The sequence below is a fragment of the Blennius ocellaris genome, assembly GCF_963422515.1.
Source record: "Blennius ocellaris genome assembly, chromosome: 4".
Classification (NCBI taxonomy): Eukaryota; Metazoa; Chordata; class Actinopteri; order Blenniiformes; family Blenniidae; genus Blennius; species Blennius ocellaris.
Genome location: NC_137653.1, coordinates 25,459,821 through 25,482,811, shown reverse-complemented (window position 1 = coordinate 25,482,811; position 22,991 = coordinate 25,459,821). Strand labels below are relative to the sequence as shown.

The 22,991-nt window shown below is 44.0% G+C and overlaps 1 protein-coding gene across 1 annotated transcript in view; it reads left to right on the top strand.

Annotated features, from left to right (window-relative positions):
* Positions 1-4,774: 4,774 nt before the first annotated feature.
* plekha6 (pleckstrin homology domain containing, family A member 6) overlaps positions 4,775-22,991 on the top strand; it is a gene marked incomplete at its 5' end in the record, with an annotated part of 49,652 nt that continues 31,435 nt past the window's right edge. Inside the window, 6 exons of the mRNA XM_080494428.1 lie at positions 4,775-4,875; positions 4,948-5,013; positions 6,029-6,140; positions 6,340-6,444; positions 11,345-11,390; positions 11,761-11,861. Of these exons, the coding sequence (XP_080350554.1) occupies positions 4,775-4,875; positions 4,948-5,013; positions 6,029-6,140; positions 6,340-6,444; positions 11,345-11,390; positions 11,761-11,861 (531 nt within the window). The remainder of the gene's footprint in view (positions 4,876-4,947; positions 5,014-6,028; positions 6,141-6,339; positions 6,445-11,344; positions 11,391-11,760; positions 11,862-22,991) is intronic.

The window sequence follows — 22,991 nt, the reverse complement described above, 5'->3', positions numbered from 1 at the left end:
CCCACAGTCCAGTTTGGGATTCAAACCTGCTGCCTCTCAATCACAACTCTGTAGCTGCAGGTCACTTCTGCCCTTATGCACACTGATGGTCTGATAGTAGTGCCACAAGATCAAATGTGTGGAAAGATGACAGACGGTTTCTGTCATTCTTCTCATTGCCACTAAGTTTGTGGGAAATCGTTCATAATCTGCACAAAATAACATAAATGCTCCCTTGAATTTAGATTCAAGATCAGGAAGCAGAATTGTTTATTGTTAAAGGAGCCCAATTAGTAGTGACAACTACTATTCTGGAGGTTGAGAGAAGCCACATATCTATTACATAGAATACAAGATAAAGAAACACATTCACAACCGTTTTTACCTGTTGAGTTCGACCTCTACCTAACTGTCCATTCATCCAGCCGCCTTCTACATTGCTTATCCTGTTCGGGGTCGCAGGGCAGGGTTCACCTGGACAGGTGACGGACGGACACACTCACATTCACACCTTGGGGCAGTTTTAAGGTCACCAATTAAGCTTAAATGTGTATTTTTGGAGAGAAGGGCCCAGGCTAGTAACTGAATCCTAGATCTTCTAGGACACACATTTCTCCCTCCAGCCAGTCCCACAGCACGGAGGTCCAGGAGAGCAGCATAAAGCAGGTAGAGGAGTTCTTTCACGCAACCCAAACATTTAAAATCTGCCGTTTAGGAAGTACTTTGGCTTTTACAAGAAAGATGGTAAAGTTGACAAGACGCAGGCGGTTTGTACAGAATGTCATGCTGCTAAACCTGAACACTGGTAACAAGTGATTCTCTGTTCAACACAGCAGGTGGTATTGACAATATCACTATATTATTGTGGCGGCAGAGGCAGTCTGCTTCTTCATGGACATTTGGACTAACTCTTCTTACTGGAAAAAAAAACGAAAAAAAAAGCCACATGAAATAAACCAATAAGTTAGGTGTGAGCAGTGAGAGTGGCATTTACAGACACTTCTGTTTACAAACGTGTATTTAATTCTTTTGGTGTTACTTACATTGAATACGACTCAGTGAGTCAGACACTCAGTGAGAGTCAGTCTGTTTACAGCAGCTGCTTCTGCCAAACAGTAGTTAAATAACAGTTGTGAAACACCGACCATAATTGTAAAAGGTTATTTATTTGTATGATCTAGATTTGAACTCATAGTGTAGTATCAGTCTGGCAGAAGGAATGTGGACGCTGCTCTATTGAAAGTGTCACTTTAAGTTACTCCTTGATAGTGATTGTTGTTGTTGTCTTCCTGTTTGAGTTGTGACAGTTTGGAACGAGTAAAACGAGTTCAAAATGTGAGGAAACGATTCCTGTTCTAGATGTTGAATCTGGTTCTAAATCCCAACGCTGTGAAAAGGCCTGTTTTTAGTCTTGTGCTTTTTAAGAGGACAAAAAGAAGAAGCATAAAGTGAATCATCGTTCTTTTAGATTATAAGCAAAATGTGAACTTTTTGTTAAATGTGCTGCTTGTGAGGAATAAAGAATAAATCCTCTGCCTCTGGTACCACACGGAACTGCAACTTCTTGTTTTCTATTTACATTTTTTTGTATAATTTAATTCCATCATATTGAGTCGTATTGTATTGTATTGTGTAGAATTAAATCGCCATCAAATCAATATCGAATCGGGAACAGGACTGTATCATATGGCATTGCATCACCAGGGGATTTTAATGAATCGCTAAAGTATCGCATCGCTGGTAGTGTATCGACATGCGTCTCGAATCGTTGTCAGTGATGGAGATCCGCATGTCGGAGGACGCCCTGCAAGTCGTTACTCATAATGTATGCGAGTACGCACTGGCGTTCTGAGAACTGGAAAACGGCCACTGGATTTGAGTATCACTGAGACCAACATGGCGACAAGCACATGGCTGAACGCAAAACTATTGTCCCTGTATCAGTTAAAATGGTAGACCATGGAAGAGTTTATAAGTGAACATAGTTCAACACCCCTACTCATTGCTTCATTATCAGATATTCTGGCTTATTTCTATTTCTGGGTGGTTTCCAATTTCTGCTTTTTTTTTTTCACAAACTGCAGCCTGGAAGCTTGTGATTCTTTTCAGTGGTGCTTACACGTCACCATTTACCTGCAGGTTGCCGACAACTTAACCTCAAGTTATATGTAAGTTACCTACAAGTTACATACACGTGAACTACCAAGTTATCTGCAAGTTGCTTCCAAGTTACCTAAAAATTAACAAGTTACCTGCTGGCTTCTGAGTCTTTCATTCGTCATGACAGCACCAAAAACAAGTTCCTCTTTAAATGCAAATGAACATGTGTGTCAGTCTTCTTGGCCTGTGGCCTGAAACAGGAGCCCTGCCAGCGGTTGGTGTGTCTCTTGTGGTTACGTCACTGAGCTCACAGCCGTTATATAAATACTGACCTCTTTGTCCTCCTGGTTTGTTTTTAGTCATCATGAACCCAGCGGACCAGCAGGAGCAGCACTGAGCTCAGGCCAGCTGGAGGAGCCGCCACCACTACAGACATTTCTGAAGTAAGTAGCTGTAACACACACACACACACACACACACACACACACACACACACACACACACACACACACACACACACACACACACACACACACACACAAGCACGCACGCGCAAATGCACACAATAAATGTTTAATAGTGTAAAAAGGTCTTCTCTGCTGATTGTTTTTGCCTTACAAAATGTAAAAAGAGATTATACATGGTGTTACGATCTGACATGCATAAAACACTGAAGGTTCGTCACGTTATTAATATTTATGTCCCCTTGTGACAGCATCCAGTCACATTTCTTGAACAATATAGATAATGTTCCATAAAATAAAATAAATATAAAACAACTCTTTATAAAGATCAAACACACAATAGAAAATGTGACAATAACGTAATAAACGATAAGAAGTCCATTCTTTTCATTTTCTTGTTGAGTGATGTGTGTCCTGTGGAGGATTTTAAATTGGATCGGTTGTCAGTTCTCTTGTCATAATGAATGTATTTTCACATATCCTGGACCAGAAGCTTGTATCAGACGAAAAGCACACATCCTCTTCCCATTTAACATCGGTAGATGTATTGAGTAGGTGTTTATAAGTAACCTGTATATTTTGGAAAGATTTCTTTTACTTTTTGAAGAGATTTTCTTGATGCTATTCATCAAATCATGTGGTTGTAATGCATTCTGCATTCATAAGGTTCTTTTTAAAATTGAGATCTTTAATTGTGGATACCGTCGAAAATTCTCTTTTCATATCTCAAATTCTCTTTTCATATCTCAAATTCTTGAAATAATTCTGCCTCCGCCATGAATGTATTGTCTTGGAAAATATACTGGAGGTTTTCAAAGTCTGGGTTATGCCAGATTGGGGAGAGAGCACAAGGTGCTTCTTTAAATCGGGGGGGGGGGGGTCAAAGATGGCGGTGCCCACGTCGGCTGTGGTGCACCGTCTTGTGACAAAAAGGTGAACTTTGATACCGATGTACCTCGGTTCTGTCATACAAACTTCCAACGTTATAGTTGTAAGATGGTCTTACGATCGCAAGTCACTACTCGAACTTAAAGGTAGCCGATAATCGAGGCACGGTAGTGACCGATGTGCAGGGAGAAGCTACGTAACTGAGAGACCGCCCAGCGGCCTACGAAGCAGCGGAGGCGGCACAACGGACTGCAGAAGCATGGCTGCCGGGGAGGCTTAGCAGCTCGGCTAAAGGCTAACCCGTGGAAAACTCCGCTTCCATCAATCCTGCTGGCAAATGTCCACCCCATGGAGAATAAACTGTATTATCTACAGCTGGATTAAGCCACAGAACGGGAGGCGAGAGACTGCAGAGCTCTGGTTCTGACGGAGACATGGCGACACTCATCCATTCCTGATGCTGCTATGAGCCTAAAGGGGCTAAAAACATTCCGCCTGGACAGGAGCTGTGAAAATCCAGGGTGGAGGTTTGTCTACCTTCCTGAACACTAACTGGACTAATAATGCCACCAGTCATTGCTCTACTGATAGAGAGTTTATGACTGTAAAATGTGGACCGTTGTACCTGAGTTCACCACAGGGAGTTTAACAGCTGTATATAAAACCTCCCACTGCTGACATCAAGAGGCTCTAAACATTCTCCACCACTCCATCAGTGACTTGCAAAGCTCTCATCCAGAGGGAGTTTTTATAGTTGCTGGGGAATTTAATCAGGCCGATATGAGAACTCCCCTCCCCCACCTCCATTAAAATATGGACTTTTCAACCAGAGGAGCGAACACATGAGACCTGGCCTACAGTAACATCAAGAATGCATTCAGAGCTGCACCCCGCCCCCACCTCGGTTCCTATTTTAACTCTCATTCATGCTTTTTCCATCATATAAGTCTCTGCTGTTGCGAGAGAAGCCCTCAGTGAAGCAGGTGAGAGTGGTCTGATGGTGCTCAGGAAGCACAACAGGATTGTTTTGAGTGCACTGGGACACATTCAGAGCAGCAGCAACGTACAACCAGAGCATCAATGTGGATAAATATGCCCTGTCTGTCAGGATACATACAGACGTGCATGGAGGACGTCAGAAACATCACCACCTTTGGCCAACCACAGACCCTGGATGCCTGAGGGAGTACGCACTATGCTGAAAGCTCAGAATGTTGTCTTTAAATCTGAGGACGCAGGAGTTCTGAGATCACCAAGTGCAAATATCAACCGTGCTATAAGGAGAGCAAAATCCTGGACTCAAAATCGAGGAGTTTTTTCAGGACCCTAAAACCACCAGGAATATGTTGAAAGCCATCCAGATGATCACCAACTACAAGGGATCCCAGGCCCCCTGCAAGGATGACATTGACTTCCTGAATGACCTCAAGAACTTTTTCGACAGGTGTGAGGCGCTGAACACCACAGTATCATCATATTTTGATGTGTTATTGACAGAACGCCCTTGGGCAAGCAGAGTTTCTAGTGCTACGATGGCGAATAGCTATTGCAAGTGGGTCAATGCATATGGCAAGCAGTGGAGGTGAGAGTGGTCATCCTAGGTGAGTTCCTCTTTGTAGAGTGAAACTTTGCGATGAAACCCGTTTGGTAATTATTGTGGCAATCAAGAGAAACTCAGCCTCAAAACAACTGGATGGAAAATCGAAACTCAAAGAAGAGCGGTGAGGAAACTCATCCTGACACGTTACTGCTGTAATAAAGTGAAAGTGAGTGATCACAGTCCCGTGCCGCCTGTATATATTGTCCAATGAATGAATATTGTATGAGGATCTCACAATGTCACACATTAACAAGTCAGGAACCTTTGGACTTTGGCTGCAGCAGCAGTGTTGCTTATTGCCTGGTTGGCTTTATAGCGATACGAATGACATTACACCCCACGCTGCACCGAGCCCCTTCCATTCATCACATAGCCCCAGTTCTGCATGAACTGCACTGGTTTCCTATCCAACAGCGCATCAGTTTCAAAATCTTAGTCCTGACATTCAAAGCCTTCCATAACCTCTCTCCTCCAGACCTCGCTGACGTCCTCCACGTCCACACACCCGGTCGCAGATCTGCCTCCTCTCTCAGTCTCACTGTCCCTCCTCAGCCCACAGACATCCACCCCCCCCACACACCTTAGCAACTCTCCTTGAGTTTTCATGAGAGGAAGCTAAACTTCTCCATTCCCCCATCACTGTGGGTGGGCTACTAAAAGCTGTTCAGGCTACAACCAAGGCGCAGGTATAGATGTTATACCAGTACCTCGCACTTTGAGACATTCCTGTTCCAGCGTGGTTAGACACCCTTAACTATGCTGTGGAGACTTAAAAACAACAATGTGTAGTGCATGGACCTTATCTTTCTTTATCAAGAATGGTGAAATATGTGTGATTTTAGTCATTTTTGATGGTATAATCCATATTTCAAGTGAATCTTTTTCCTGGCTTTAAAGTCTCTATGAACGTCCTCCAAACAACACGCCACGATGGAAACGTTGAATTGAGACTGATTTGAGTGAGACCTCTATCAAGTATTTTTCCTCTTCTGTACAGGCATTGGGATTCAGATATGAATGGACAAGTGAAAACTGCTGATCAGAAGAGCGTCAACTGCAAATGTGCCATCATGGTTTCACATCTGTCTCCAGCACAATCCTTCTCTCGGGTGAGAGCACGCACACACACACACACACACACACACACACACACACACACACACACACACACACACACACACACACACACACACACGCACACGCACACGCACACGCACACGCACACACACACAGTGCTTGTAGCTTGGTAATGGAACTTTATTTAACCTAGACTCTTGTATGTGAGGGTAACTGTGTGCTTCCCTGCAGACGTCTTGTGCTCCCAGGAAGGCCGCGACATTTGGGAAGCGCTCCAACTCCATGCGCAGGAGTCCCAAAGCAGAGGTCATTAAACAAGGATGGATTTACAAGCAGGTACAACATTTTCTGTTAATACAAACAAAACACTGAATATCAACCAGCTCGCAATGACCACAAAGGAATACATGGTGAAGTTCAATGGTTCTCAAAGTGCTCAGTGTGCATTTTCTACCAGAGGGTTTCTGTAGGGGGTACAGCAGCAGGAGGATTCTGTGGGGCAAGTAGGGCCTTTTCCCTGCTTGATCCCCCCCCCCCCCCCCCTTTTTGATTGTTGAGGGGAAATGGTAACATAAATAAATGGGGGAATTATTATTTTGTTTAAAACTGAAAAATGATCAATTACATTTTCACAGGTTCAAATTATATATTAAGGCCAAACTTAAAACCTCTAACTTGCACAGGATAATTTCTTCCCCCTGTTGACTGAGGAGCATGTGGTTAATTGTGTGTGTGTGTGTGTGTGTGTGTGTGCAGGCGAGCAGTGGTGTGAAGCAGTGGAACAGGAGGTGGTTCGTCCTGGCAGACAGATGTCTCTTCTACTACAAAGGTGTGTGATTCTTCTCTTGGAATAACAGTTGATGGAAGAGTTTAGAAGCCAGTGAGTCTTTATTCATGCGGTCTTCAACTTGTAATGTCACCTCACTGCTGTGTCACGTCTGAGGGTTTTGTAGTGTGTCGGCTTCACAACGCCATTGAATTCTCCCATAAATAAAAGGATAAATATGTATATTTTTACACATATATTATATCCAGTAGCAGCTCTGGTTAAAGAGTCTGATTGTGGCTGAAAGACGTGCTGCTGTGTTCTGGTACAGTTTGTGGATGAAGGTACTTCCTCTGAAAGTCTCCAGGTGGCACTGTGGCTGACGATCATTGGTCACTATAGAGTTCAGTGTCCTGCTCACTGTCTAGGGTCCAGTTTGTTCCTGAATCTAAACAAAAGCCACGTTTCCACCGCACAAAAAGTGCAGAGGCGGAACGTTACGGAGCAGTAAGGCACAGTGTACCCACAGCCGAATCTGGTCCACGTTTTCTCCACGGAAAGTAGGTTAAAATGTAGGCGGGGCTTAGAGCTCCACAGATATGTGACTTTGCAACAGTAATCTCAGCCGGGGCGGCAGATCTGGATCTTATGGATCCTCTGTTGTTGTTGTTTACATCCTCCGCTTTGCACTCGTTGTTTTGTTTTCTCTGCCCGCGTCTGAGCGTGCTCCAGTGGCGAGCTGGGCAGCTCTCGTGCAACTTCTGTGAGAGAGCGAGAGCGAGAGCGAGAGCGAGAGCGAGAGCGAGAGAGAGAGAGAGAGTCTGACCATGGGGAGAGAGTCGATCCTCAGTCCATCTCTGTTCCCGAGGTCACCACTGCTCAAACCAATGGATGTGTCTGCCACATGTAAGGTGAACTGTCCATCCACTGGAGACCTCTGAGGTTTAGTGCCTTGCTGAAGGACACTTCAACATGTGAGCGGGACATGGAAGATCGAACCTGCAACCTTTCGATTGAAAGATGTCCACTCTACCAACTAAAGTCAGTTAAAACATGATGAGCCTGAGCTGCAAGGACAACTGATTGATTGAATGTATGACTCTGGTTTGTATTTATTTCTATGTAAAGATAGAGAGATTTTAATTAACCAGCACAACCAACTGTCAGGAACCAGAAAAAAAAAAAAAAAAAACATAGAAGGACTGACATTTTTACACACACAGTGGTGAAATTCACCAATATATCAAAGATCCCAATCAGTAATGTGTTGAGGTTCAGTGACGAGTCGTCTTTATCCTTTAATGACACTCAGGTAACAAAGAGCCGAGAACGACATGACGCATTCACGCAACACAGAAAACACAATAGGAATTAAATGTGCAAGCAGCCTTGAACGGGTCCTCGCTGATCTGAACGAGAATGTCGTCTCTCTATCGGCGCTGTTCCACCAGCTCAGGGGCCGGCCACCTTTAACACTCCTGTTTCCCACTGAACACAACATGCTGGGAGCTGCACAACTTATAATAATAATTATCATTATTATTGTTGTTGTTATTATTTTAATTGGGTCCTCCGGCACTTTCAGGGCTCAGACCTTAATAATCCGAGGAATTTCAATGGGGCCTTCCTGCACTTTACTCAGACTCTAAGAAAAATATAAACATGCTCACCTTTCAAAAAATATCTTTGTGTATCGTGTCAAACTGTTTGTCCCTTCAATTAATTGTATTATTATCTCAGGGGTGTACGGTATTTTGCACCACTACCACCATTATTAATGACTAGAAAACAATTGAACTTTGAAATAGAGAAAAATATTCACGTTTATTTGTACTTAGTTCTCTGAAATCAAGGAAAAAAAACCTTTTTTTCCTTGCTGTGTTGGTGTTGGCATGACTCAGTGAGCGAGGGGTGCTCTGTTTATTTCACAGCCAGTGGAAAGTCTGAAAACAAATGTTTCTTCAGGATTAAATGCCGCACGTTGTCTCCGCTTTGTCCTTGATTTCACAGATCTTTGCACCTTTTCTCTTCCTTTCTATGGGACCAAGACACACGATCACGTGTGTTTTTACGCTCACAGATAAGAAGTCAGGTTTGAAAAAGCTCTGTAATTCACCTTGGCTTTCTTTCCTGACTCTTTCTGACAAGAGTTCTGGTGTTTTTATGCTGAACACGTCTGTTTTGTTCCTCCCGTTCTGACTGGCCCAGCTGCGTTCGGGGGAGAAAAAAAAAAAAAAAAATGGCTGAGAAAAGGATCTAAGGAAGGAGGGATGTTTAGCTGTGAAATTTACCACCCCGACTCCAAAGCCAGAAAGAATCAAGGGCCTGAACATTGGCTCCTCTGTTATCTAGTTTGTGCTTTACAAGCCTGCCTCAACCGCCTCCGAAGTACAGGCAGGACTTACAGTTACCAGGAAACACTGGACAAGAATGAAATGAAAAGCAACAAGTCGATAGAAGCACTGCCGCCTGAAACGAGCAGCAGAGGAGAGGGAAACACACCTGCGGCACTATAACCCTCCTGTGAGGCTGGAGAGGAGCAGGTCATGACATGCAAAGTACCTTATTGATGCTTTATCTACAATATCTTTAGTCTGTGAATGAAACGTCCTCCTATCTGGCACATAATCAGTGTGTGAGGATTTTATTTCCCGGTTATTGGTCCTCTCTTGCTGTTTAAGGCTGTTTCCTTCTGGGTGGTGCGTCACTGGGGCTCGCCCCTCCCTCACTGTACAGTGTGTATTGCACGCAGCGACATGTGAGTGCGCATGCTCAGACTGTGGCTCCGTTCATTTAGATCGTTCAGATTTTCATCTTTGAAACGGCCGACCCAAGTTTGATTCCGACTTTGCCTTTTTTTTCTCATCGCCTATTCCCAGTGCACAACCTTTTCACAGGGTCAGTGTCTATATACGGGCGTCATAATGTCAAATGGCATAAAAGGCTGTGCTTCACTTCAGCATTCAGTGGCGTCACTACACCTGTGGGATTTGGCGTTCGGAGCTTTGACGGCGAATACAACTGAAACCACTTGAGGAGTAAAAAAAGTTGTCCTGAAGTTTAGAGCATCTCCTCTGTCATTTAGTCGTGTTTTTTCTAAGCCGATACAATATCGTCCCTCAGAGGAGATAGCGTTTGAGCCGGGGCCTTTGTTGGGTGAAAAAATTATTTCGAAAGGCAAAGTGTGGACTTCCTGTTCAATTTAGGTCAGGAGTACCATTGAGTGTTTTTTTTTTGGTTTTTTTTGGTCTTGATGAGTCAAACAATTGAGTTTTGGTGTGGTCCTACAGGCCGTGGCGGCTGTCATGGTAGGGCTAGCGAGCCCAGTTTGGAACTCTGGGGGTTCACTTTTACTTGTGTATGCATCAGGAGTAGAAGAAAAAAAAAAGAAGAATATATAATAAACATTACAGAAACAGTAGGGTCCCTGCCTCCAGGTCCCTATTGTTTTTGTAATGTTTATTAGGGACCTCGGTCCCCCATAATCCCTCTGGTTTCAATAGGCTCCTCTACACTGTCAGTGCTCGGACCCTAATAATAACAGCAGAGCACAACACCAGTTATTCATGTTCTAAAAGGAGTAGGAAAGACGTAAGATCTTATTAAAACCCACCAGTTTACTGCGTCCTTTTTAGGCTGTTTTACCTTCTTTTAGCATTTTTCTCACTTTACTGTTCCGTTCATTCATCGTCGCCTGTGACTCAATTTGACGCCACATATCACACAGATAAAGCCTCTGCTATTGTCAGTCTTCCCTGGTTAGATAAAAATCCTTTGTGTTTACAAGCTGTCTGAATGGAAGTGTGAAGATTTTGCAGATTGTGGTCGACAGCTGAACTTTCTTAATATCGTATTTGTCAACAAAAATAGCACAAGATGTAAAATGTGGCGAGAGCATCAGGGAGCTGGGCTGCAGGGCTGCAGGTCGGAGACCTCTGGGTTGGTCCCGGAGAATCCATCTTCATGCCTCCAGCCTATAAATACAGCACCCGAATCAATTATTCAGAAGTTTAGTAGATTGAGGTGGCAGAGAGCCTGAAGTCTCCTTTTGGTGTGCGTGTGTGTGTATGTGTGTGTGTGTGTGGGGGGGGGGCTGTTTGTCTCTGCGGCAGGTACAGTTGGCTGGGAGCCAAGATTCCTGCAACATGGGCTGATTATTACCTCTTGTCAACCAACCCCACACACACACACACACACACACACACACACACACACACACACACACACACACACACACACACACACACACACACACACAGTGCACAGATCTACTTATTGTATGATTGCACAAGCCCTTCCCCCATGGTCAGACTCTCTCTCTCTCTCTCTCTCTCTCTCTCTCTCTCTCTCTCTCTCTCTCTCTCTCTATCTCTCTCTCTCTCTCTCTCTCTCTCTCTCTCTCTCTCTCTCTCTCTCCCTCCTTCCTTTCCTCCGTCCCTCCCACCTTCTCTCTCGTACACACCCCATCAGAAACAATCAGTGTCAGGCAGCAGCTCAGAGTCGGTGCGCATTCGAGGTAAGAGGACCCAGATCTCTTCATGGCTTCTTCCATTATTTAGCCTGCTCTACTTCTACAGTCCTATTCCTCAGCGCGGGAGGCTGATGTATCTACAGCTGTGTGTTTGTGTGTGTGTGTGTGTGTGTGTGTGTGTGTGTGCGTGAGAGAGCCAGTCGTTATTCTTCCACTCACAGGATCCATAGGACAGTAATGAAAGATGTCAGTGTGCTTCTTCTTGTCCGCGTTGCTTCTGGTTTCTTGCGCTAAGTCATTACCAGACTGGATGAATAGACTCTGGCTGGAGCTGTTTATTCCGTCGCTCGGAAATTGGAGCAAAGCTCTGCACCGTCCTGTCTCTCTAATTGCTGTTGGGATGTTTTCTTTGCAGATGAAAAGGAGGACACTGTACTAGGGAGCTTGCCCCTGCTCAGCTTCCGAATTGGACGAGTGGAGGCTTCAGATAACATAACTCGCAAGTTTGCCTTTAAGGTCAGTAACAACCCGGCAGAGGGAGGTGGGACATTCACAAGTACCTGTAGTTTGATTCACATGTGAAACACACACACACGCGTGCGCACACACACACACACACAAACCTAAACTTCATGCAAAGGAATAAAAAGAATAATGTGATAATAAGCTAGATATATGCTTAAGTATAAAACATTTAAAGGGTGGGTGGAAGAAAGGTTTTCTAAAGTGAATCAAAAACTTGTTTTCATCGGTAGTGATTATAATATTGGTATGTTGACTCCACGGAAGGTGACTGGTGAACGTATCAGTACAATGTACGGCTGAGCTTGGATCCAGGAATGACCAGACCCAGTAGGATCACATCCCGCACTGCCACACTGACAACACATTGACCAACACATTGACCAGCGACGGTGAAAACCACACCGTGAGCAGACTGGCGGTGATCCACGGCCAGCGTTTACAGTGTATGACAGCAACTTCAGGAGAAAAAAAAAATCACCCCAATGAAATTCGTAGTCACAAGTGAGTGAGGACAGAGGGACACTTAATAGCACTGAACTGGGAAACGGTATATAAAGACAAAGAGATATAGACGATACAAATAATACTTAAGGAAATTCAAAAATTTTTATCTGATAAAATTGTCTTACGTCTTGCGTTATGAAAAAACGTTTGCGTGTGTTTTCTTAGCAGAAATAACACGAGCTACCGATTTTGTTATGTAACTAAAGAAATCTTCCTCGTGCGGGTGTGACTGCTATTTGCAAATACTTGGCTGGCGTTTGGACATGTTTCTTGGCTGCATGTCGCGGGTGTTGGTCTGGTTACTCAGTGACAGCTGAGGGAGTTTCTGCTCTTTGTGAGCTTGATGGTTTTTCACTTGTGTTTCCATGCTGAGGATGGATAGAACACCTTTTACATGTGGCAGCCGTGCCCATCGGTTTCAAGAATTCCCCCTCAGGGATTAATGAAGTATTTCTATTATACTTTGTGTACTTTAGGTGCACGAATGAGTACACAAGGTCTGAAACACGAGAACAGTGTTATCCTGCCTACAGTGACAGCCCATAAACACCAGACAAAACTGTTTGTCAGAGCTGAATAAATCCGACTGACTGTGTTTTGTAGGTTAACAGAGCCTGACTGTGCTGAATGGAGCTTTATGTAATAGGCAAAGTCTCCCCAGTGGCCCTGCTTGCTCCCGCTGCGCCTACAGTTTGTTTGTAGTTCTTCACCCGTCAGGACGTCCAGTTCTCTGCTGTTGGTTTTCTCCCCTCGTCAGGCTACACTGGTACAAAGTCCAGTTCATTGTCCAGTTGTGCTGCAGTGTTTAAACACACACACTCACACATCGATCCGCCATACACTCCTGCAGTGGTTGACAGACTGAACAAACACCCGGTTTCCTTATAATTGGTCACCGATGTCAATCAGTGACCAAAAATGCAATATCAAAATAGATTTTTTTTTTTTTTATGTTACATTGACGACTTAAAGTAAGATGTTAACTTAAATGATTGCATGTAGTGTATGTACACCACAGAAAAAATTAAATAGAAATAAGATAAAAATGACCGTATGTGAAAAAAAAGTTTAAAAAAATGGAGCATTAGACTATGAAATCAAAATGAGATGTCATTATATAATATAATGCTCTCTAATGCGGGAGTGACAGTTATGGAACCTTAATGCCCCAGAGCGTGTCGAGCATCTTCCCATGAACTGAAGTGACTTGAACAGAACTGCAGTGATTCATCAAATACTTTTCATTTCAAGTTATTCTTGCTGAACCCTCGCCTGACGTGTTAAGGACTATGTCATCTGTGTTGTGTACCATGTGGTCTGTGTTGTGGTCTTTCTGGACCATGTGGTTCATCATGCGGACCGTGTAGATCAGGTTGTGGTCCATGTGGATCATCTGGTCTGTGTTGTGGACTGTGTTGACCATGAAGTCTGTCTTATGGACCGTGTGGACCATGAGGTCTGTGTTGTGAACCACGTAGACCATGAGGTCTGTGTTGTAGACTGTGTAGACCATGAGGTCTGTGTTGTAGACTGTGTAGACCATGAGGTCTGTGTTGTAGACTATGTAGACCATGTGGTCTGTGTTGTGAACCAAGTAGACCATGAGGTCTGTGTTGTGGTCTTTCTGGACCATGTGGTTCATCATGCGGACCGTGTAGATCAGGTTGTGGTCCATGTGGATCATCTGGTCTGTGTTGTGGACTGTGTTGACCATGAAGTCTGTCTTATGGACCGTGTGGACCATGAGGTCTGTGTTGTGAACCACGTAGACCATGAGGTCTGTGTTGTAGACTGTGTAGACCATGAGGTCTGTGTTGTAGACTGTGTAGACCATGAGGTCTGTGTTGTAGACTATGTAGACCATGTGGTCTGTGTTGTGAACCAAGTAGACCATGAGGTCTGTGTTGTGGTCTTTCTGGACCATGTGGTTCATCATGCGGACCGTGTAGATCAGGTTGTGGTCCATGTGGATCATCTGGTCTGTGTTGTGGACTGTGTTGACCATGAAGTCTGTCTTATGGACCGTGTGGACCATGAGGTCTGTGTTGTGAACCACGTAGACCATGAGGTCTGTGTTGTAGACTGTGTAGACCATGAGGTCTGTGTTGTAGACTGTGTAGACCATGAGGTCTGTGTTGTAGACTATGTAGACCATGTGGTCTGTGTTGTGAACCAAGTAGACCATGAGGTCTGTGTTGTGGTCTTTCTGGACCATGTGGTTCATCATGCGGACCGTGTAGATCAGGTTGTGGTCCATGTGGATCATCTGGTCTGTGTTGTGGACTGTGTTGACCATGAAGTCTGTCTTATGGACCGTGTGGACCATGAGGTCTGTGTTGTGAACCACGTAGACCATGAGGTCTGTGTTGTAGACTGTGTAGACCATGAGGTCTGTGTTGTAGACTGTGTAGACCATGAGGTCTGTGTTGTAGACTATGTAGACCATGTGGTCTGTGTTGTGAACCATGTAGACCATGAGGTCTGTGTTGTAGACTGTGTAGACCATGAGGTCTGTGTTGTAGACTGTGTAGACCATGAGGTCTGTGTTGTAGACTATGTAGACCATGTGGTCTGTGTTGTGAACCATGTAGACCATGAGGTCTGTGTTGTAGACTGTGTAGACCATGAGGTCTGTGTTGTAGACTGTGTAGACCATGTGGTCTGTGTTGTGAACCATGTAGACCATGAGGTCTGTGTTGTAGACTGTGTAGACCATGTGGTCTGTGTTGTGAACCATGTAGACCATGTGGTTTGTGTTGTGGCCTGTGTAGACCATGTGGTCTGTGTTGTGAACCATGTAGACCATGTGGTCTGTGTTGTGGCCTGTGTAGACCATGTGGTCTGTGTTGTGAACCATGTAGACCATGAGGTCTGTGTTGTAGACTGTGTAGACCATGAGGTCTGTGTTGTGAACCATGTAGACCATAAGGTCTGTGTTGTAGACTGTGTAGACCATGTGGTCTGTGTTGTGAACCATGTAGACCATGTGGTCTGTGTTGTGGCCTGTGTAGACCATGTGGTCTGTGTTGTGAACCATGTAGACCATGAGGTCTGTGTTGTAGACTGTGTAGACCATGAGGTCTGTGTTGTGAACCAAGTAGACAATGAGGTCTGTGTTGTGGTCTTTCTGGACCATGTGGTTCATCATGTGGACTGTGTAGATCAGGTTGTGGTCCATGTGGATCATCTGGTCTGTGTTGTGGACTGTGTGGACCATTAAGCCTGTCTTATGGACCGTGTCGACCATGAGGTCTGTGTTGTAGACTGTGTGGACCATGTGGTCTGTGTTGTGAACCATGTAGACCATGAGGTCTGTGTTGTAGACTGTGTAGACCATGAGGTCTGTGTTGTGAACCATGTAGACCATGTGGTCTGTGTTGTGGCCTGTGTCGTCCCTGCTGTGGACGACGGTCCCCAGGTTGAAGGTTTTTCTCAGAGTTGATGACTTGACAGAGGTCAGTTCAGCTGTCAGTCTACGGACTGGGTTTCCCGTAGCCACTGATAATAAGCGGGTTTCCTGCTGACTCAGCACAGTATACATGACAACTTGTCACTTGTTGGGAACCTCCTTGAAATGTCAAAGGGACTGCAGCAAAGATTCAGGATGGCCACTGACATACTGGGGTTTTGACGTGCTCCAGGCCTGCTAAAGACACCCCACCACTACAAACTAGTGCAACAAGGTCCACTAGAGCAGAGGACACTGGTTTACCTGGGAGAGAGATTTTACTGGAGGAAAACCATTAGAAAGTGGATTTTGCATGCTAAATTCCAGAGGTGTTGAATGGCTAGATTGTACCAACAGACAAGAGTGAGATGACTTATCTCTCCACCTTCACCTCTCAGAGTTGATCTTTTTGGATGTTTCCAATTACGTGTACTTTATTGCTTTTTCGTGGAGGTTGTGACTTTGGATCATCTTCATCCCGGATGAAGATGAGAGCTTGTGACGTCCACCAGACCGTCCACAGGACTGGCTGAGAACGTCCTAGTTTGTCCGATAAAGACAGTCCTGCAGGGAGAGGACAGTCATCTGACCACATGTCAATATTCTTGGTCCGTGTCTTTTCCCGCTTTAGTGACTGTATGTTAAAAAAAATTTTTTTTTTAACTCCACATATTCTAAGCTACTTTAAAATCACTTTCTTACACCTATTGAGGAAAATATATACCCATCCTACCGTACATCTTGACTGTCAGGGCACTTGGGGCGATGGGGGTCAAGGGTCATCCTCAGGGAGTCACAGCGGTGACCTGTCCGCTGTGGGCATTGAACCTGCAAACCTGAGCACCTCAAACTCACCTTTCTACCCACTGGGCTGTTCAGTTCACTGAGGAAATCTGCTTTGTTGAAAAAGATTTTTCCCTCCATGAGTAGTGAGTGAGGCCTGTTGAAACCTGTTTTACCTGTACAGGTGTGGCCTCCGCTTGAGGAGCTCTTAGTCAGAGACATTTCTCTTGGACGGAGGTCTGAGTGTTCAAAATAAACCAAACATTGAACATGTCTGCTCTCATTCCAGTTTGTGAACTTTGCAAAAGTTCACAAAATGATTATTAAAAATGATTTGGTCATTTGTCTGCACAGAGGATGTACGCTTAACAACTGCAAAACTGTTCTGATCACATAATAATTTTTTGAAAAGGGTTAAGGCATTTTGTTATTTTTGTTATTATATATATATATATATATATATAATTATTATATATATATTATATAGGGGTGAGGCTGTGGAATAGTCTACCTGCAATGATCAAAGAAAGCGAACACTGCGCAACTCAAAAGAAGGTTTAAAATGTTTACATTAGAAAAGTACATAAATGAAGGTAGACATGGGACAAATGTTTCATTTCCTCTTCAAGAGGTTGATTTGAATCGCCATACAGTCTCATTTTTGCCATTTTGCATATATTTAAAAACATTTTTTTCTTTTATTTACATTATATGTTGTTGTTTTTTAATTTTCAGATTAATGTACCTCAAATGACTAAGTTTTTCTCAATAAGGAGAGATTATGACATCTTGACAGAGTAAACAGTCGCCGTTTCAAAGTTAGATGTGTAAAAGGGGAAGGCAAACATAAGTTAGCTTCTTCCTTCTTTTTTTGGAACATGCTGAGACTTTTAATTTTCTTATTTTCTGCTAAAATATGTTTTGTTACTAACAATCATGTTCATGTTCATGTTCTCATTCATTCATTCATATGTATATGTATGTATATATATTAGAGGCAGAGAAAGAGGAGATAGATGAAAGAGTCGAGTCAGTTTTTTGTTTTTTTTACATAGAGCATAACCAGCAGCGTAACAGTTTACGTGTCAAGCATTTCTCCCGTCCGTCACCACCCTTGGTCTTTCAACACCTCCCCATCAACTCACCTCCACGGTCACTGACACACCCACTCCACTCTGGGGGCGAGGACCTTCCTCCAGCTGCACACCAAACACATGGAAAGTAAGATTAAATATGTGCTCTCAGTTTATCAAACCACAGAAGTGTGTTGTTACTGTCAAGTTTGAGTGATTGATATATATATATATACACACTTTAGGAATGTGTTGAGAAGCAAATGGCTGGATTCACTTCACACTGACTTAAATGTTCCGTGAACTTTCCTGGTGGAGGACTGGGAGCTTGGGACAAAGTGTCTGGGACTAACTGGGATTAACCTTTCTATAATGTAACACACTCATTTATCATCACTCATCACGTTTTTTCCTTCTTTTTATCCTCTTCTTGTTTTTCTTTCCATTTCATTTCTTGTGCCCTGAGGGGTTGGTCTGCTTAAATTTTTTTTCTCGGTGTGTTTGACAACAAGGACTGCACGCTGACGCAGGTAGTGGTGGGGCCCCATTAGGGAGATTCCCGACGTGTCACTGACATGTGTCCTGGGGTTTCAAGTTGTGTCGCTGATATGTGCCGTCTGTCGGGGGGCCCCCCCTTCTGGAAACTAGCCAGTGACTACTCTGAAAGGGCCCCGTGCGGGGGATTCTCGATGTCGCTGTCGCTGCAGCGTCTAAAGCGGTGACATTATTTTGTGATTGAAGTGAATATTATCGCTTGAGCTGCAGCGACTCCATCTTTATTATCCCGGGAACCGTCGCGGCAGGTTCCCCAAGATAACATCAGTTAGAAAACAAATAAACACAGCTGATGATATATATTCTGGTTTGTCTGTACACATTGACTTTGGTGTGGTAGATTTAAGCCGATGTGGCTTGGAAATTTGTGGAAATGAGCGGTGTTGGTCTCATTTTCTTGTGTTGCTTTATTCTCTGTGCAGAAGTGATTCCTTTTATGAGAAGTATATTTTAAAGAATTTTTTTCTTGTGGAATAACTTTAACCGAGCCGTTCTCTTTCTTTCTCTTCGTCCTGAAGAGAAAGAGAAAGACCCTGAGTTGTGCAGCTCTTACAGACCAATCTCATTAATAAACGTTGATGCGAAGATTTGGGCTAAGGTTTTAGCACTTCATTTAAAAAACATTCTTCAAGCCATCATTTCCAAAGAGCAAACCGGTTTTATCATAAGGCGACAGCTGATTTTCAATGTCCGTACTCTTTTAAATTTAGTTCACTCCAGAACCAGCTTTTTTATAATGTTTTAACAGAGATGGGGGTTATAATTGAAGGTGGATTCAAAACATTAACACGGCAGATTTTGTTTGTCCTGTGATGGCCATCGCATTTGTCCGGATCTCTCAGTGAGCCTGGATTGGCTGCAGTGCCCACAATCCCGAACATGATAGAGCTTTTTTGAGGATGGGTGGAGTTCCATGTGTTGGAATCTTACAAGACCACAGAATAGTTGGTTCATGATATAAGGTCAGGCTATGTGGAGTCTGACTCTCAGGATTCAGCCTGAGCACCACAATCGGCAGGGGGGTCCTGCAGCCACTGCAGCCCAATGGAAGTCCTCCCCTCCTTCCCTTCTCAGGGACTCTGATTGACTCCATGCTCTCAGACAGTCACCGACTGGTTGGGGGTCCCCAGGATTTAACACCGTGAAATGCCCCCACCTTATCAAAACCCTTGGGAGAGATTCATGCCCCCCTTCTTTGCTCCTGCTCTGGACCTGCAGCCGATGGTCTCAACTCCCCAACCCCTCTCCTGACCCGACCACCAGGATCAGAACTTCCCCTGAATCAGAGGACAGACACAGTCAGGCTCAAGTGCATTACTACGGCTCACAGAACCTTTTTGTGCTTTCCCCTCGACAAGCAGTTTACATGAGATGATTAGTTAAACAGTATGCTATGTTAACTTTTATGAAGAAGTGCTAGTTCTATTACTCGTGATTGAGTTCTATAGATAATGATATTAGGAGCAGTTAGCAACCTGTAAACCAACGTTAGCTCTGCCACAGACACAGGGTCTGCATGCTAATCTTTGCTTTACTAACTAGTTAACTCACAATCCTACACATATCACATCAAAGACAACGTCACACAGTAACCGAACACCATCGCCACCAAACTACAAGTTTCCTAAAATGGACTATAAAAAGCGCATTTGGGTTTTAGATGATTTAAAGTTCTTCAGTGCAGATTATTGCTTTGTTAACTTACATGATACATGATGAGCAGGTCCCTTTAAATGTTGTCACCACAAGGAATTGTGGGGCAAGATGAGCTCGCCTCCTTTGATAAAGGATACATCAGTGCTATCCTCGGCTAAAGGAGACTCTAAAGGAAGCAACAAGCCTCCTTTCCTTTGCTTATTGAGAATTCAGACAGTCCTTATCATGGCTGCTACATAAAACACTTCCGGGGTTCAGTGAAAGTCAATAGATGAGGAGTGAGGAGGAACTTTTCAGACGTACCCATGGTGGAGACCCAGGACAGACTTCCTGCTCTCTGATAACCACCATTCTGAATGTACTTTATTGTGATTGTGATTGTGTTTTGTAGTTCTATCTCAGTTCTATCTCTCTCTCTCTCTCTCTCCACACACACACACACACACACACACACACACACACACACACACACACACACACACACACACACACACACACACACACACACACACACACACACACACACACACACACACACACACACACACACACAAACACACTCCTACACACACCCAGCTGTATATAGGTAGTTAGAATCTGTGTGGTTTGTTTGTTTTCATTATACATAAATATAATTTTTGGAATCATACATGCTGTTTTATTAATGAGCACAAAGCTAAATGAAATGTCGACCTCTTCTGTGTCAAGAACTCCAAAATCCTTCAAGCTTTACTGTTAACTCTAATTTTTGTAATTAATTTAACTATTAATTCAGATTCAAGTGGAATTGTTTAGTGTATCTTATGAGACTGATATAACTGAATTGGCTATAATTTCCTGTTAAACAGGTGATGCTCTGAGGTATTTGATACAGATCAGATTCAATTCTCAACACAATAATTAATAACTATCTTTAATCATTATTGATATCCAAACAGCCCAAACACTACATAAATGGTGCCAAGTGATCCTTATGAGGAAAGAAATCCCTTCACGTCTTGGTATACAACCCTAATCATATTATGTTTACACAATGTGTGAATGGCATTGTATTTATTCTCAAAGTACCACAAACAGTGGAACAGTTTTGACTATTTTTTTATACTTGCTTTATGGAGGTTTGCATAACATGTGAATGGAGCCCCCCCCCCAAAAAAAATTGAATGCTGATAATATTTTACTACTGGAAAGATCATGTTGATATCAGTCATCCTATCTCTCTCCTTCTTTCTATTTTTTTCCCTCTTTAACTACCTGGTACGAACAAAGAAAGGACAATGAATGAGGGAGGCACACACACACGCACACACACACACACACACACACACACGCACACACGCACACACACCCCTCTGTTGCTAGGCTACTACGGCTTCTTGCCATACAGTTGCAGCCAATCACAGACCCGTGTCGCTGCCGGAGGTGGAGCAACATGGGACTCCACCGTGGAAGGAAATACTCTTCCTTTTCAGTGACATCATTTCCTTGGTGTCATATTACGATGCTCACCCTCTACCCCCCCCCCCCCCCCCCCCCCACACACACACACACACACACCCACCCCCCAACACACACACCCCTCTGTTGCTAGGCTACTACGGCTTCTTACCATACAGTTGCAGCCAATCACAGGTTTGTGTCGCTGCCAGAGGTGGAGCAACACGGGACTCCACCGTGGAAGGAAACACTCTTCCTTTTCAGTGACATAATTTCCTTGGTGTCATATTATGATGCTCCCCCTCCCACACACACACACACACACACACACACACACACACACACACACACACACACACACACACACACACACACACACACACACACACACATGCACACACACGTGCGCGTGTTAAGGTTGAATTAAGAACTTGTGTTTTCAAATAGCATCTCTCCTCATGTCACTGACACAGATGCACATGTACCAGAAATTGAATAATCAATCTTTTAAAAATACATATATATATTTTCATATTCATAACCAAATAGGGAAGAAAAAATCAGTTGAATATCAGTATTTCTGTGGTTTAAAAAACATATTTGAACAAAGTGCTGCAGTGTGCAACCTCTCTGCTAGTGTTTCATCTTGTGGTCAACTTCCAAAATCGCTGAGGTCCATACACGTCGAATTAGAAATAAAGTCTTGTTTATTTATCCCTTTGGGGGAATTCCTTCTCTGCCCATCCTATTCATAACCCGGAACAGGAGTAAAGGGTGTGGGGGGTGGTGTGTGTGAGAGCCACAGTGGTGACCTGTGTGTGGAAGGCCACAGACGGAGGGGCCGTCACCACGAGAACCTAAACGAGCTGTTTTTGGCCGATCATCCACACGAGGCGCCGTTTTAGAAGCTCCAAAACTGTTTTTTGGTTTTTTTTAAACACGGTTCCCAGAGTGAGGAAATTCTAAAACCCCGCCATGTGCCGTTCACACCCCGAGGTGGGGACGGCAAAGATGATCATCTGTGGGAAAAAGATGATGTTATCGCCCCCCCCCTCCTCCCCCACCGTGGTCTGTGATGTCATCAAATAACCACAACAATCAGGGCCTACAAGCTCTGGTGGAGCTGCAGAAGCTACATGATGCTAACATAGACCTATAGTACTCAGAGTTGTATGGGGGTTTATGAGCTGGAGTCTACTTCTAAATTTCTATCTGCTCTGTGTCTCCAAATACAGCATTTTTGCTGTATTTGGTGAGTCACAGCGCCCCTAAAGGCCTGTTATGTGTACTACATGTCCCGAAGCCTCGTGTTGAGACGAGTTCATAGTGACGTGTGGACGGAATAGTTTTTTCTTGAGAACCCTGGGTTGTTTTGGTATACATGTATCATCATGTATCATCACATTTGGTGCTGCCAACACAGAACATTCCTCTCAATGTTGTGTCCTGTCTCTCCCACCTCACTACGTCACTGTGAGGCCAACCGGCACCTCCCCTCCTGCTGAAGGTAATAGTACAGAGGTACATTGCTGATGATTTTCCTTCAGTGGTCGTGATCGTTGGTTCTGTCGGAGGTGCATGTTTGGATGTCTGCATGCTTGTTGACTGTGATGATGAAACTGTGTCAACTGTCACTGCTTGCAACTCTGACTCAACTGCATGTTG